The sequence below is a fragment of the Orbicella franksi genome, chromosome 14 (genome assembly GCF_964199315.1).
Source record: "Orbicella franksi chromosome 14, jaOrbFran1.1, whole genome shotgun sequence".
Classification (NCBI taxonomy): Eukaryota; Metazoa; Cnidaria; class Anthozoa; order Scleractinia; family Merulinidae; genus Orbicella; species Orbicella franksi.
Window position 1 is genome coordinate 15,244,624 of NC_138158.1, and position 15,348 is coordinate 15,259,971.

General features: G+C 37.4%; 1 protein-coding gene across 2 annotated transcripts; it reads left to right on the top strand.

Annotated features, from left to right (window-relative positions):
- The first annotated feature begins 7 nt into the window (after positions 1-7).
- LOC145468641 (solute carrier family 71 member 1-like) lies at positions 8-11,618 on the top strand. Of its 2 annotated transcripts, XM_081452359.1 has the most exons (12): positions 8-218; positions 1,932-2,021; positions 3,037-3,099; positions 3,489-3,616; positions 4,012-4,126; positions 4,512-4,730; positions 6,109-6,222; positions 6,358-6,429; positions 6,892-7,004; positions 7,527-7,624; positions 8,295-8,467; positions 9,395-11,618. In XM_081452359.1, exons 1-12 carry the CDS (start codon positions 111-113, stop codon positions 9,629-9,631), a joined length of 1,530 nt encoding a protein of 509 aa, XP_081308485.1. In that variant the 5' UTR covers positions 8-110; the 3' UTR covers positions 9,632-11,618. The 2 variants fall into 2 exon arrangements, with proteins under 2 accessions (XP_081308485.1, XP_081308484.1); XM_081452358.1 differs by having other exon boundaries at positions 6,109-6,429.
- The last annotated feature ends 3,730 nt before the right edge of the window (positions 11,619-15,348 follow it).

The following is a 15,348-nucleotide window of genomic DNA, read 5'->3' on the forward strand; positions in this document are numbered from 1 at the left end:
GATTTGCATTTGCAGCTGGACATGTACAAAAAGACAGAGAATATATATCAACTTTTGTTTGCAATATATTTTTTTGTTAGAACAATCAATTTGTCCTAAATGTGTCCTAGATGCATAAGGTAATAATTGGAAAGAAGCGTCTTAAGAGATTGGTTTCTCTTCCAACAACAGGGACCAGAAAATGGCGATCGAAAGATTCAAGAGAAGGAGCAGGCTCGGTGAGTTTTAGTGGAAAAAATTTTGTTGACTCAGCTACCGCGATATCTCGATTATCAACACGTCTTGTTTTACGTATACTATACCACATCCTTTCTGTAAACAGGCTGATAACCTTCCTTCACATCAAAGCTTTTCTTGAATTTCGCTAAGTGTCAAAAAGTATCTTTGACACCAGGTTCAGAAGTCGCGCGACGTAAGTATGTTTGCGTGTAGCGTGAAATTATTCTTTTGTACTGTAGGTTGGACAAAAGAAATAACTACTTTAACTGGTGTTAAAGGCCTTTCTTTCTAACAGTGACGTAGATTGTCGTGCTAGTAAATTACATAAGCGGCATTCTTTCAATGTTGATTCAGAAACCTTTATCTTGTATATAGCTCGCGCTGGCGAGGAAAAGCACAGTTGCCTTTGATTACGACGTTGATGATTTGTAGTGATTTGGAGGCTTTAGTCAAGTTTTTCTCTTTTCTCAGGGAACGCAGCTAAAATAAGAAGCTAAGAGAATTCCTATTAATCTTATTATCTTGTTTTCCGGTGTCCTTCTTGGTTATTGTAAACCATATTTAAACTAAAATTTATCGATTCTGTTCATAAATTTTCTGTTTCTTATAAATAATGCATTAGCACAGGCCCAGTTGTTCCATACAATGCAATATCATGTTGTTATTCTAGATCTGTCCACTCGAAACTACTTTTTGACATAGTTTGTAAATACTCAAATGACTATTTACATTTAGAATCCATTTTATTCATTCCAAAGTAACTTAGAAAAGCGCGCTAAAAAACTGTTAAAATATATAATAATTTCCTGTACTCAGAGCGCAATAAAAATCTTTTTAAAAGTGGAATTTTTTTGTTCGGTTCAACTGAACTTCATCAGTGGCTGATGAAGGTGAAAGACTTTTATTGCACTCTGAGTACAGGAAATTTTTTTATATTTTAATCATGATTCCAGAGGAGAAACCCAATATTTTTTATGGTAAAAAAAATTGTAAATATCCCATTACATTTAAATAAATTAAAAATATCCAATTACATTTTTCTTTGTTAGCTTGGTGTGCATGCATTTGTACAGTAGGTCTCTGTGAACATTAATTGTTTTTAGTTGCAGTCTTTCTCCTGTTAATGCTCCGTAAAGTTTTGAATGTACAACCTCCCAAAATAACACTAATCGAAAGCAGTGATTTAAAATTTCACATCTCTTAGCAAATCCCAAAAGTATCAACCCTCCAAATTAATTACCTAAAACATAACTTGAGTTGTTATAAGAAGTTGTGGAAATAGCGCTACTTTGGAATAACCAACAGAAACTCAGACCATCTTCATTGATCTTGTTATAGAGGCAATACCTTACTCCATTTTGTTATATAATTTTTTTTTTCAACACTTAAATTCCTTAAATTCATTGTCTATTCATTGAAAGAAAATTAATTGATTCAGATGGGTCAGCCTGCATGTAATACATCTTTTTGTTTCCAGAAATTACGGTTTGTTGTTCTCATCGGAAAGTTGCAACCCTCCGGGAGTAGTGATTAAAAAAGGCTAGAACTATGGTAACAACTCGTACATCTAAAGTAGCAAGGTCTATCGCTTTTAGAACTTTGCAGTTTGTTATACATACATGTACATGTATACTAAAAGTTACCCTTTAATTTCCTATAAAATAGTTACAAATATTTTTAAAAGATAACAAGTTATCAAATGTATCTTTCAGGGATTTGGAAAACCAAACGTCTACCATGCCACTGTGGTGATCTTTCTAGAGTTTTTTGCTTGGGGTCTTCTCACATCACCAATGTTGACAGTAAGTTGTTACACTATGCAAAAACATCCTTAAGAATTGGATCAGGAACAAAACTACAGTTAGTTTCCATGTTATTTGGCTGGAGTTTTAAGACTGCATCACTACCAGGGCTCACCAACCCCTTGCTGTGATCAGTGTGCGTGTACATTTTGCATAGACTAAGGCATCTTCAGTCTTTTGCAACTATTAATAAGTTAACTGAACGTAAACGTGTAGTCAGCCTCCCTCAGTATGGCATTTGGGACAAAGAAAATAACGATAGCCAGGGATCCACATTCGCAGTTGTCTCGTCGTCTGTGACCACTAAAATATCATAGGGATGACCAAAACAATACGAAAACATATCCACTGGACGAGTTGAGTTTGACTCTATGTACCAGAAAAAAAAAAAACCATTTGTTAAATGTTCTTATGAGTTCCCTGCATTCTGATCACTTGTCTTCCGTTTAGAACTTGAGAAAACAGAGAGATAATTGCAGTTTTCTTTTGCGATAAAATCATCATTTTGTTCTGCGATTATCTGTACTGCATCTGCATCCACGAAAATGCATCCACCGACAGCCAGAACTACAGATATGATGTACTGCAGATTGTGTACTGGAAGACTTATCACATGAAAATAATAATAAAAAGCAAACTTTCCATTTACATGCTGTTCTGTTGCCATTCTTCCCTATTGAACGAGCAAGTAAAATTTTACCAGGGCAAGTATGTCATCTGGCATACTTGCCTGGCTGACAACTTGGAGAAAAAACCAATTTGGATCCCTGTATAGGTGCTTCCTTTTTGCTTTGTCCTTGGCAACAACTGTAGCGGTGTACTAGGATATGAAGCCTAACTCCTGTCATATTTCAAAATGATTTATGCTCTGAGATGAGATGATTTGTTACACTATATCGTAAGTCAAGATTTCTATAATTATACAAAGTTAAATAATTATATGTATCTGGACATCCCTGTCCATGGATATTTTCCCATATTTTCCCTAACTGAGTGATTGTTCTTCTCTCATTAGGTGTTACATAACACATTCCAAGAGCACACTTTTCTAATGAATGGATTAATTCAAGGGGTTAAGGTGAGACGTCATCATCGTGTTGTAAACAAGTGCAATCTACCTGTACATGTACATTGCATTTTCCACACCACCTAAATTTTACATGTCATATTGAGTACCAAATGTTATGGCCTTGAAAGGTTATGGAACTGCATGAGTGCATTTCTTTTAGTTTTAGGCTTTAAAAGCATTGAAGATTATACCCGTGGATACTGTGTACACATGTACATCATAGTAGAAACAGGACCTTGAATTTAGTCAAACATAATAGGATCTCAAGTGGGGTTCTTTGAATTTTCTGCCCTGACCAATTTAAAGGGTATTAGTTTTTCATACAAATGCTTTTTAAAATATTATTTATTGTTTAATGTTTTCTTTCGAATATAATTATTTAAAATTTTATTTTGCAGGGAATCTTGTCTTTTCTTTGTGCGCCATTAATTGGAGCTTTGTCTGATGTCTGGGGACGTAAATCCTTTCTCCTTGTAACTGTCTTCTTCACCTGCATTCCTATTCCACTTCTTAGATTTAATCCATGGTAAGTCTTCTGCCAATATAAAAGTTTTAGTTGTACAATAAGTAATGTAGTCAAGGCTGTGCTCTATAAGCACCCAGGTGCCATAGGTGACTAACTTTGCCTTTGGGCAACTGGAAAAACTTAATTTTTTCATACAAGCTTAACTGCTGGGCACCCAGGATTTCATCATTAGGAACCTTTGGTTCCTCATAATTTTCTCAGACCAAAGCCTTGGTATTGAGAACATCTTTTACTGAAACATAAACTATGTCCTTTAAGTGCAACCCATCAGAATGTAGCCCTGTAATTATTGCATCTAAAGAACTGTAAAATTTGGCTGTATGCAAATTATATGAGTTTCTAGAACAGCTACAGTTGTAAGTACTTAAAGAGAATGACTTTTGTGTTATTTGTAGGTGGTTCTTTGCCATGATCTCAGTTTCTGGAATGTTTGCAGTCACCTTTTCTATAGCTTTTGCATATGTAGCTGATTGTACAGAAGAAAGTGAAAGAAGTACAGCTTATGGCCTGGTAAGATTTGCTTTACATGTGTCTTGATCTGTATTGTTTTCGCACATTACAGAAGGCTGTGAAATAACATGAATTGCTGGCCCATCCAGGAAATAATTATATCATTAAGAAGCAAAGTGAAGTACAGTAAGTTTACATTCTGTGGTGTCGAGTGTCTTCTCTGACCTATAGGCAAAGAAATCAGCAAAACTCTGGACTTATTCTTTTGGCTTTTAGAAACAAATTTCATACGTTTAAATTGAAGTGTAAAGACTGCCTTACTCAGTGTGATTAGTACAACTTTTAACTCGAAAAATCCTAAGTAGTGTCAAATGACAGAGAAGGTCATTTGTGATCAATCATCGTCATAATTATTATGTTTTGTTTTATATTATTTTTCCATTAGGTTTCTGCCACATTTGCAGCAAGTCTTATCATCAGTCCCGCTCTGGGAGCTTATCTTGGCAACATATATGACGACAGTGCAGTTGTGGCACTTGCTACATTTGTGGCTGCATCTGACCTGTTATTTATTTTAATTGCTGTTCCTGAGTCTCTTCCTGAACGGATCCGGCCAGCATCTTGGGGAGCACCCATCTCCTGGGAGCAGGCTGATCCTTTTGCTGTGAGTACAAACTTGTAGTATTGTTGTAAGTAATACATCAAACACAAGTGACAGTGTTTCATAGGGATATCCAAACACCGAGAAGAGAGTTGAAAACACGATGCACTGCGTAGTATTTTCAATGTGTTCGGATAGCTGATGAAACGCTGTCTTGAGTGTTTGACATAAATTATCTTCTCACTCGAAACAAAAACTAAAGAGTAAACTGGGAAATAAAATTGTCAAAATCTATGCTAATTAAGACCGGGTATCTCCTTTACAGTTGTAATTTTCTTTGTTTTAACTTGATGAATTATTAATGAGTTTCAGAAGTAATAATAAAGTGTTGGTTTTGTGGAGGGAGGAAAACCAGAGAACACGGAGAATGACCCTTTGAGAACCAACAACAAGCTTGACCCACATATGAATTCCTGGCCCCTGTAAGAACCTGTGGTGAACAAATGATATTTATTTTAGTATTGGGGAGCAGTAATGGTGCTTGCCTTCCAACAGTGTGGCCCAGGTTCGAATTCTGTGCCCTGGGTTGTAATTGGGTTGAATTTGTTGTTGGTTTTCATCCTTGTTCTGAGGGTTTTTCTAAAGGTTCTCCAGTTTTCCTCCCTCCAAATTCTGTCAATTCCAATTTAATCTGGAAACAGTGGAAGAAGAGTCTCTCTGAGGGATGTGCCACTGCAAATTCCCATTTGGTTAATATTAATTACAATATTATCATTTATTATACCCTTTAATTTATCTAAATATTTAGCTCTTATTAACCGAGCAGGAGGTCTGTATGGGAGAATCTTGACCGAGGTCATGAGTACAGACCGAACGCAGTGAGGTCTGTACACACGACCAAGGTCAAGATTCTCCCATACAGACCGACTTAGCTCAGTTAATAAGATCTTTATTATATGGCAAAGAAGAAAACTTTAATTCGTTTAATGTAACTGGTTTGTACTAGCTGACACTTTGCTTGCGAACAGCGATGAGCTTACTTAAACCTGCCAAAATTTGCTCGTCTTCTCTACTGTTTTTTTGTCATCAGGCTTTTTGGCACTTCCATAAATGATTGAGAAGAAAATAAAAGGAAATGGTGAACATTTTTGTATTTTAGTTTGCTACTTTTTCAACGCAAAATGAAACTGGTCTAGATGCCGGTCTAGATGCCGGTCTAGATGGGAAAATCTAGACCGCAGTCAATATCGATTTCAGCCAATCAAATTCGTGAATTCGGTAGTTCCCAGTCCTTGTGAGACACAGCCATATAATAAAAGGTAGTTATCACATGTGCATGACCAAACATTGCCATGCCTCAGTCTTTTTTTTTTTTGTATTTTTTTTTTTTTTACTTTGACATTACAAGTGGTGCATTGTTGTGTTTTTGTTCTATTTTCAGTCTTTACGGAAAGTCGGTCAGGATCCTATAGTCCTTCTGATGTGTATTACTGTGTTTTTGTCGTATCTACCTGAAGCTGGCCAGTACTCCTGTATGTTTATATATCTTAAACAAGTAAGTCATTCAAATTCATTTGATTATTGGCATGCTTTACCAACAACTCCTGATCAGTTTTTTTCCTGCATACTCAGTGATCAACTAGTTCTGATGGCAAGTCCACTGAACATTTTTTTATCTTTTCTGTTCCAGGTTATACATTTTACTGCTGAAGATGTAGCAACATTCATAGCAGTGTTAGGTGTTCTGTCAGTTATATCTCAGGTAAATATACTAATAAAAAAACTTTACAGTTATAATTACTTGTGACCTGCATGATTGTATAAATTTACATTGTATCAAAGGCAATATACTTAACAGGATTCACATGCAATTCTTGTATATATTTTAAGCTTAAAATTTTCTTAACCAGTTGGGTTTTTAGTTTTCGTTGTCTTGTATTCATTATTATATCCCGAGAGGAAGGAAAATACAAATGCTATAGGTTTGAAGAGTGATTTTCAACAGAAAATAATGGAAACCACAATGTTGTTTTCTAATACCAACATAGGAAATACTTTTTGTGTGATGTGGGTTTGAAACTCAAAATTTTACAAAGAATGTATGGGGTCTTTAGAGCTTTTCACCCAGAAATGTTGTAATTTTTACAAGGCAAAACCCCTTCAATATTACACGTGATTACGCCCAAATAGCTTTAAACTGATTACATGTTCTTCTTCATTTCAGACTGTTGTTCTCACATGTCTCAAGAAAACTATAGGATTGAAGAACTGTGTGTTAATAGGTTTAATATTTGAAATTCTTCAGTTATCTTGGTATGGTCTGGGAACACAGTTTTGGTAAGTTGACATTGTTCACTGTTAGTGCTGTGTGCTGAACACAAAAGCCTCGCCATCAAATCATCCTAATTATGAAAGCCATATAGGCTGTGTTAGGTTCACAAGGTATTGTGGTAAAATGTACAACTGCCATCTTTTTTCCTACGGTGGATTATAGCATGTTATTACACTCTTAATGCAATGGAATCCCAATTTGTCAAACTCTCTATTTTTGTACTCACTTACTTAGCGTCTTCATCCTGGCTGGGACATACACGTCAGGATGCAGTCATACCCCACATCTGAACCCTGTCCCGTGTTTTAGCCTGTGCTTGCCCAACAAGAGACCCATTTCTTCCAGCTCCTTCACCATCGTCCTCTGCCAGGTGGTTTTTGGCCTGCCTCTCGATTGTTCATGCCTCCTGATAAACCAAACAAAAAGTAGTTTTCCTTTGATTTGCTTTATTTTAAATATGTAATCTCAAAGTCCCAATTTGTCTTGATCAAGCAAATTTTTATTTCCCACGTGTGTTGTATTTTCAGGATGATGTGGGCTGCTGGTTCTCTAGCTTCAGTATCCATGATCACATATCCTTCTATGAGTGCCTTGGTGTCTTGTAATGCTGAGGCAGACCAACAAGGTTCATAATTTGTTTACACTACCTAACAGTCTCTGCGTACCTTATAATTAAGTTACATGGGTACAGTTGAATCTCTTTTATGTAAACAACAACTGGAGGTAGAGATGCATATCTGTAAGTACTATGGAGGTGTCTCTGGCTCTGTTGTGACCTCTATGGTGCCTGTAGGGAGAGGTTTGGTTGTTCCCTTTATATAATAAGTCCAGTAAATAAGTACTTCTTGCTGACTGAGTTCAGAGTCGTAACTAAAAAAATGGACCAAGTGTTGTTCCCTTCAATTTATGGCTCAAGGAAAAGTGTGAGGGCCAAAAATCACTGAAGGGAAAAAAAAAACGATCAATAACTTACAGTATGGACCAAGATGACAAGGTTGGTTGAGATATATGTGTCTCTACTGTGTGTCGGATGGGGTCAGTAGACCATTTCAAGTCACAAGGAATGGCCTTAAATGACTGACATACATCAGAGGCAAAATGGTTCAATTTAAAATTGTTGGCAAGTCGTTAGCTTGTCTTAATATGTGTTGTCGATTATGAAAAAAACAAAGAGTTTTATGTGTACTGTACTTCTGGCAATTTTTATTTCTCTCTGTTGTGTTTTCGGACTCATTTCAAAGAGTTTACTACATATCCTTGCAGCGAATAGCTATTGTATGTTCATGTATTGACAGGCGTGGTGCAAGGGATGATAACTGGAATAAGAGGCTTGTGTAATGGAATAGGACCTGCTCTCTTTGGATTTGTATTTTACGTGTTTCATGTGGATTTAGAGGAAGGAGAAAGCCAAACTGTAGATGTCAATACATCAAGCAATCACACCACTATGCAGGACCCTTACGGCAAGGTATTGATAAAAAGGATCAACCATTTTTGAAGGAATTGTCACAAATAGGGATAACTTATGTAGTTAAAAACCCCAACTGGCAGGGGGCAGACCTCACCAGTTGGTTATTTACGAAGTGTAAGCAAGCAGTTGAACCCTGGACTACCAAGAACAATCCAGCTAGTAGTGAGGGGGAAGGAATTGGGAGGGGGAGGGGTCGTCACTGAACTGGAGAGAAGCGTATGTGAGAACTCAAATATTGGCTGTGAATGGGACTAGTTAGGATCATGATTCTTGCAACTCACAGCCTGGTGTGATCACTTTTCCTTGTGAAACATGTTTCTCAAACTCATTTAATAATTCATCCAGTTTAAACAAAGGAAATCATGACCGTGACGCTGTTTGGATATCTGATCTTAATTAGCAGAGACTTTTACGATTTTATTTCTCCGTTTCCTCCTTAGTTTTAGTTTCGATTGAGAAGATATATCAAACACTCAAGGCAGTGTTTGACCGCATTTCCAAACACCTCGAAGTTCGTCAAAAATACTCTGCTGCGCGTCGTTCTTTCAACTTTCTTCTCAATGTTTGGAAATGTGGTCAAACACGGTAGTAATCGTAGCAGCAGCAGCAGCAGTAGCAGTAGTAGTAATCGTAGCAGCAACAGCAGCAGCAGCAGCAGTAGTAGTAGTAGTAGCAGTAGCAGTAGCAGTAGCAGTAGCAGTAGCAGTAGCAGTAGCAGTAGCAGTAGCAGTAGCAGTAGCAGTAGCAGTAGCAGTAGCAGTAGCAGTAGCAGTAGCAGTAGCAGTAGTAGTAGTAAGTTTATTTATCCACATATCACACCTGTGCAAAGACTCGCTAGAGTGCAAATCTTCCGTATTACTTAAATTAAAAGCTATAATGTAATAAATGTGATAATGTATTCTTGACTTGTGTTTTTCTTTACAGACCATTGTATCAGGGGCACCATTCCTGTTCGGCGCTGGATCTGTTATTCTCTCCCTGCTCTTGGCATTCTTCCTTCCTGACAATACTGGTAATCTTCTGATGAATGCACGCTCTCCAACCAGAAGGAACAGTGAGTACAGTTTCCAAAGCGAGTGCGAGACCAGTGGCTCCGAGTTAAGGGACATAAACGCTTCATCTGATAATGCACCACTTCTCTCGGACACCAAGCCCCTCTAGGACTTCAAAGGTCTCTTAAAAAGTGCAGCAACGTGCAGAATAACGAAATCGGTGCAAATCGATACCTTTGAATGGATTTATAATGATGAAATGCAAGATTTTCTACGTCCTCAGTGGAAATACCGTTTATGCGGGCGATGGTGGAGAAATGTGGGCTGAAGTTCACGGTTTATTACATGCCAGTGCAGCAGATGGGACCGTCTTACCGCACACAAGGAATTCAAAGTGTAAAGACTACAAATTGAATTGATATTTATGCATTGGAACCTCTAGTAAGTGGTCACAATCCATCGTGATCTGCCCCTGATCGTTCCTTTAAGAAATGTTGTGCTTGTTATTGTTAGGGTTGATTTGCTCTTTAAAAGCTCAGCAAGTTTCTTTTAAGTAAGATGTGGAACCGTTCATTCTCAAAAGGATACCACAACGTGTCTTAACGGTTTCGTTAAAAAAGACAAAAGCCATGCTGACATCAGACAGGGCTATAATCTTTATGCAGTAAAACCCGCTTAATATGGACTCCTCGTTAATGCAAACTCTTGTTTTGTGCCTTTGCTGATTGGTTTTCTCCTAATTAACCCTGGACCCTACAGTGTCCGTGTTTAAAGTATCTTTATGCATCTGTGTAAACCTCCCAAAGAGGAAATCTGAAAGACGTAGAGCAAAATGAATTCAAAAGTGCTGTAAAGTTGGGCTCGCTTCATTATTGAAAATTAATTTGTCAATTAGCCACGTGTCACCCATTCCGAAGTGACCAAAAATTAATTTCTCCTTACAATATCGATACAATGCCAAGCAAACCGGTGTTGAGAATTACAAATATCATCAACTAAGGAGACTTTGTATTGATGTTCCGCCAAATCTTTGAATTAACATTTTACGAAGTACATGGTCACCAGAAGAGACTTCTTCTGTCTTCGAGAAGTATTTGACCCTCTAAGTTCCCTGCTTTGTAATCCCGTCATTCTAAACTACCTTAGTTAACTTATTCTGAGGCTTCGTTTGATTTGAAAGTAACTTTGTACTTCGCAAAAATGGTTAAAGATTCCACTTCATAGCCCTTTTAAATTTGTTTAAGCTTCGTTTGGGAGGTTCTCCAATTAGATGTGACTTATTAGACTTATCGGCGAATAATTTCCCATTGGTGATCACTTTTTACGTTCTCCTTAGCAGCATTTCTGAATTTGTATTAATATTTGAAGAGAAATTAGTTTCTGATCACGGACAGTTAACAGTAGGAGCGAGCCGTTCTTGGTGTTCCGAACAACTATTCACATTTTAGAATTTAAAAACTCGAAATTGTTTCAAGAAAGTGATAAGCGCGCGCACACAACTGCTACTACTTTCAAATGAAAACACAGTTCGCGTGATTTTTCTAAAGCGTGAAGTTTAATACCAAGACGAGAAATAATTGAAAACCGTTATTTGAAGCAAATTTCATTAAGGATTCTACTAAAACAATTAGATTATTCGCTTTCGATTTCTATGAGGCGATAGTTGATTTGGCTTTCGGCTTCAACAACTCACCTCATAGAAATCGAAAGCGAATAATCTAATTGTCAAATAGTTTTATTTAACACTAAGAATAACAAAGGAGCGAGGGCTTGTTGAGGAGAAAGAAACGCTCGTCAAGCTAGCGTGAAGCGGCCATCATTTTGTTGAGTTTATTATTTCATCCTTGTAGTCTTGCGGTGTTTTGCTCACTCAAAAGTTTCCTGTCCTTAAAGACTTTCAATGTGAAACTAAACGAGCAGGAAAACCCCACTATATAAACTTTCTTCAGAGGAGGAGCTGTGAAAGGCATTGCCAACACCCGAAATAAGCGTCTTTTTGGCTAAGGGCAGAGGTCTTGTTTAATTAAGTTGTACATAAGAGAATTAAGTCTACATAAATGTAACTATTATGCTTAAAAATTATTTATTCTAGTGATGTTTGATCTTTATTATTGTCTGTAGACTCTTTCACTGAGTAATAAATATTTTCGAAATGGCCCGTGTTACAGCTCTTTATTTGGAGATGTTACGCCCGACCAAACCTGGCGGGAAAAAAACAAAACGAAAAATAACTGCAATCCTGACGGGATTCGAGCCCAGGCCCTTTGCGATTCCTACGCAAACGCAAAGCCAGTTTGCATTTCCGGAAATCTCCAGTGGCCAATGTAACGACTTTTTTCGGAACTTCCGGAAAAGAAGACGCCCTCGCGTACCATTTCCGTACCATTTGCCTCCAAGCGTTTTCCATTCAAACAAAACTTCGGAAATTTCGAAATGGGAGCAAATGGTACGAAATTGCTTGGGAAAGTTTCCGGGAAATTCGAAAACTGTTGCATTACCGAAATGCGGATCATTCAATCGAAAATTTCGGAAGTTCCCGGGAAGAAATTCCCGAAAATTTGTGCTTACCATGCGAGGTTCACCTCTTTTCCAGAAATTCAGGAAAATGCTGTTCCATTCGTCACCGGAAATTTCAAGAAATTCAAACCGGAATTTTTCGTCAAATGGAAAGCGACCTCGGTTTCGAAAGCGCCCCTAAATTTTCAAACATTTCTTCCTGAAAATTTCCATTCCATTTTATGGTCCTTCCGGAATTAATCGTTGAATGGTTCGCTTTTTGGAAATTCAACAGTCTCATTTTATTTTCTATTTCATTATATTTCCACACGAAAAAAAAACATAGGCACGCAAGGCGTGCAAGAGTTATTTTTTTTTTGTGAAGTCTCGGAGATAGGAGCATTCATGGAGCTGTTTACGGTAATAATTTGGTTAATTTGACAAGTTTTTTTGGTTGCGATGTACAGCAAGAAAGAAACTGGGAATTTATGATGTACATACGACGTTGCATCGGTAATGGCAAGATAGCTAAATAGTAAGCCATAAAATGTTTGACTGAACAAACTACAGTAATCTGACATGTCTCCAGATTAATGTAGATGCCATCTTATTTTTTTTTCTTTGATTCTTTCTTTGATAAAACCCACACTGTGATTGATGTAACACGTGCACATGCATAACTCTCTCACTCACCGATCACATAACCCTTCCAACCCCCAAGAGGAATTTTTGCTTAAAAACACTCAAGTTAAGAGACCTTATCGCATTTTATACGAGTTGTAAGTTTACCCTTTTTACACAACACAACACAACACAACAACACTACTTCACCGAAAATAGAAAGAAAGAGAAAAAAAAACCTCTCTGACACATTGAAAGTCTGATCTAATTAAATTGCACTTTAACTTGGTGCCACGCAGTCTTCAAAGAACATTTGACCAGTTTTGATAATTTTTACCTTCAAAAATATCGGACTGAAAAGAATGTCATAAAATGCCCATCAAATAAAAATAAACTGCTATTGCAGAAACGTAAAACCCGTCCAGAAATGAAAGCTTTTTTTGTTTAATATCCTGGGAACAATAGCCGATAACTTGTCAGCTCTAATTGAATTTACTCCCATATAAAAAACAAAAGTGTTAAGTTACCATTTAGAGCTTAAGATAACAAACATCTCGTGGGAAAAAGTGGTGACGATTCGTCAGCTCTAATTGAATTTACTCCCTTGTGAAAAACAAGAGTGTCAAATTACCCTTTGTGACTAAAACAAAAATATCTCGTTATATTTGCATGCAACAAGAACAAAACAATCGTCACCTGCACTTACTATTGTAAACGTTAGAACTGTTTCAAATCTAAAGTCTCGTCTCCTATAAAACATGTCCTTAGAACTAGAGGCGGCGATTCGTGACCTCCAATTGAACTTACTCCTTGTGAAAAACAAAAGTATCAAGTTACCTTTGTAACTAAAAATAAGAATATCTCGTTGCATTTGCATACTACTAACTCACGGACTGTTTCAAACCTCAAGGCTCGTCTCGTTCGTAACTAAAATCCTCAGCCTAACCTACAGAAAACGTCGAAGTAAGTACAACATATGAATACTTCCTCCTCTTTTATAGAAGAATAATTATGGCCGTTCTAAACTGTGTTGGGATCAAATCTTCTCACACACCATTTACCTTTACAGCAAGAAATTTGATTGGCTGTTTATAGTAGATCCAATCTGATTGGTGTGACATACATACATCTTTCACTCACTCACTCACTCACCCACTCACCCACTCACCCACTCACCCACTCACCCACTCACCCACTCACCCACTCACCCACTCACCCACTCACCCACTCACCCACCCACTCACTCACTCACTCACTCACTCACTCACTCATCTATTGACCCGTCCATAACATACCCGATGTGCCGACTAAGAGATATTTTTTTTTGCAAAAAATTAATAAAATAACTCAATCCTCAATGAGCAAACTCGCAAATATGATTGATAAGAGCTAACCTTTTAGGTAATAGGAGCTAATATGGAATTACTCTTTTCATGAAAAAAACAACACATGTTTTAAGGTGGAAAAAATGACAAGCAACAACCAAAGCTTGTTGATTGAAAATAATGATTCTGACCGTAAACTTTCACAAAGATCTTTTCTCCGGACTTAATGCCCACAGCAGAAAGGTTATTTAAAAACTGTTTACCAGCGCAATGATACAATCGTGACAGATATAAGTCAGCTTTTTCGTGAGATAATTGAGCTTATCTACGTCACCGTTGCGTAAGGTGTGCCCGAACGATAGAGATTAAGACTTTTCCCGACCAACGAATGAACTGGAAAATTTTAACACTGAGTTATTTGAACTGACAGTTTTAAGCTACCATTAACACTTTCTCTAATCAACAATTCAACCAGTAGTTTTAACCATTTAATTCGAGTTATCAGAACTAAGAGTTCCATTTTTAGCACAACAATCGCAGTTACTAACAAGTTGTCTTAAATATGTTAAACGATATATGCTTCTGCAAAACAGCGAAATTGCGCTAAAGGTTATTTTACAATAACTGCAGAAATTCTCGCGCGCTCATTGGCTAATTTTCATTGTCATTAAGCGGACAGACACAAATCTATAATTTTTACGATGCGTCAACGAGCGAGAACGGACGTTTGACAACTTGTTATTGTAAAAAACAAATTGATGTCAGTTTTTCATGTGTCTGTACTGTTACTGACAATGAATTTCGTCATAACAGACGTATGAAACTGATTAGCCTGCGAAGGCAGACGTATTTTCGGCAGCTGGAAAAAAGTCTGCGTTCGACCAACCCCCCAATAATTTGTATAATCTCATCCCGCGCCACAACCCGTACTTTACTTACGCGATTCACGAGTTAAAACGTAAATGGAAGAATAAAAATTGAACACCAAAGTGCCGAGGAGGCCTAAAAGAAACTAGACAGCTCATAAGTGTTTAGGCCCGTTTAAAACTGCTCCGGTATTTTTGGCTGAATGGAAATCGCCCATAAACATGAGGGTGACGTTTCTTAACGTATTGTAAATCAAAGTCGACGCCATTTATGAAATCGGTCTGTGAAACCGTAGGGAACTGGTCGACAGTCATTTCCGTTTAATTTGTACCCGTGAAATGGTAAATGTCTAAAACGAATCTTGTTTAACTGCGCAGTGGAACGAGGCAAAACGAATAGTCTGTTTAAATAACAGAGAACAGTGGAGTGGAGCTACTCTAGGTCGGTGTGTACAAATTATAGCCCATTTCAAAACAAAGTGTTCAAAATCTGTGCTCTATTTCAGAACAAAAAAGAGCAAGGCGGAAACCCTTTTGGTCCTAGACTTTCTCGAGGTTTTTTTGTTCTCGTTGAACAG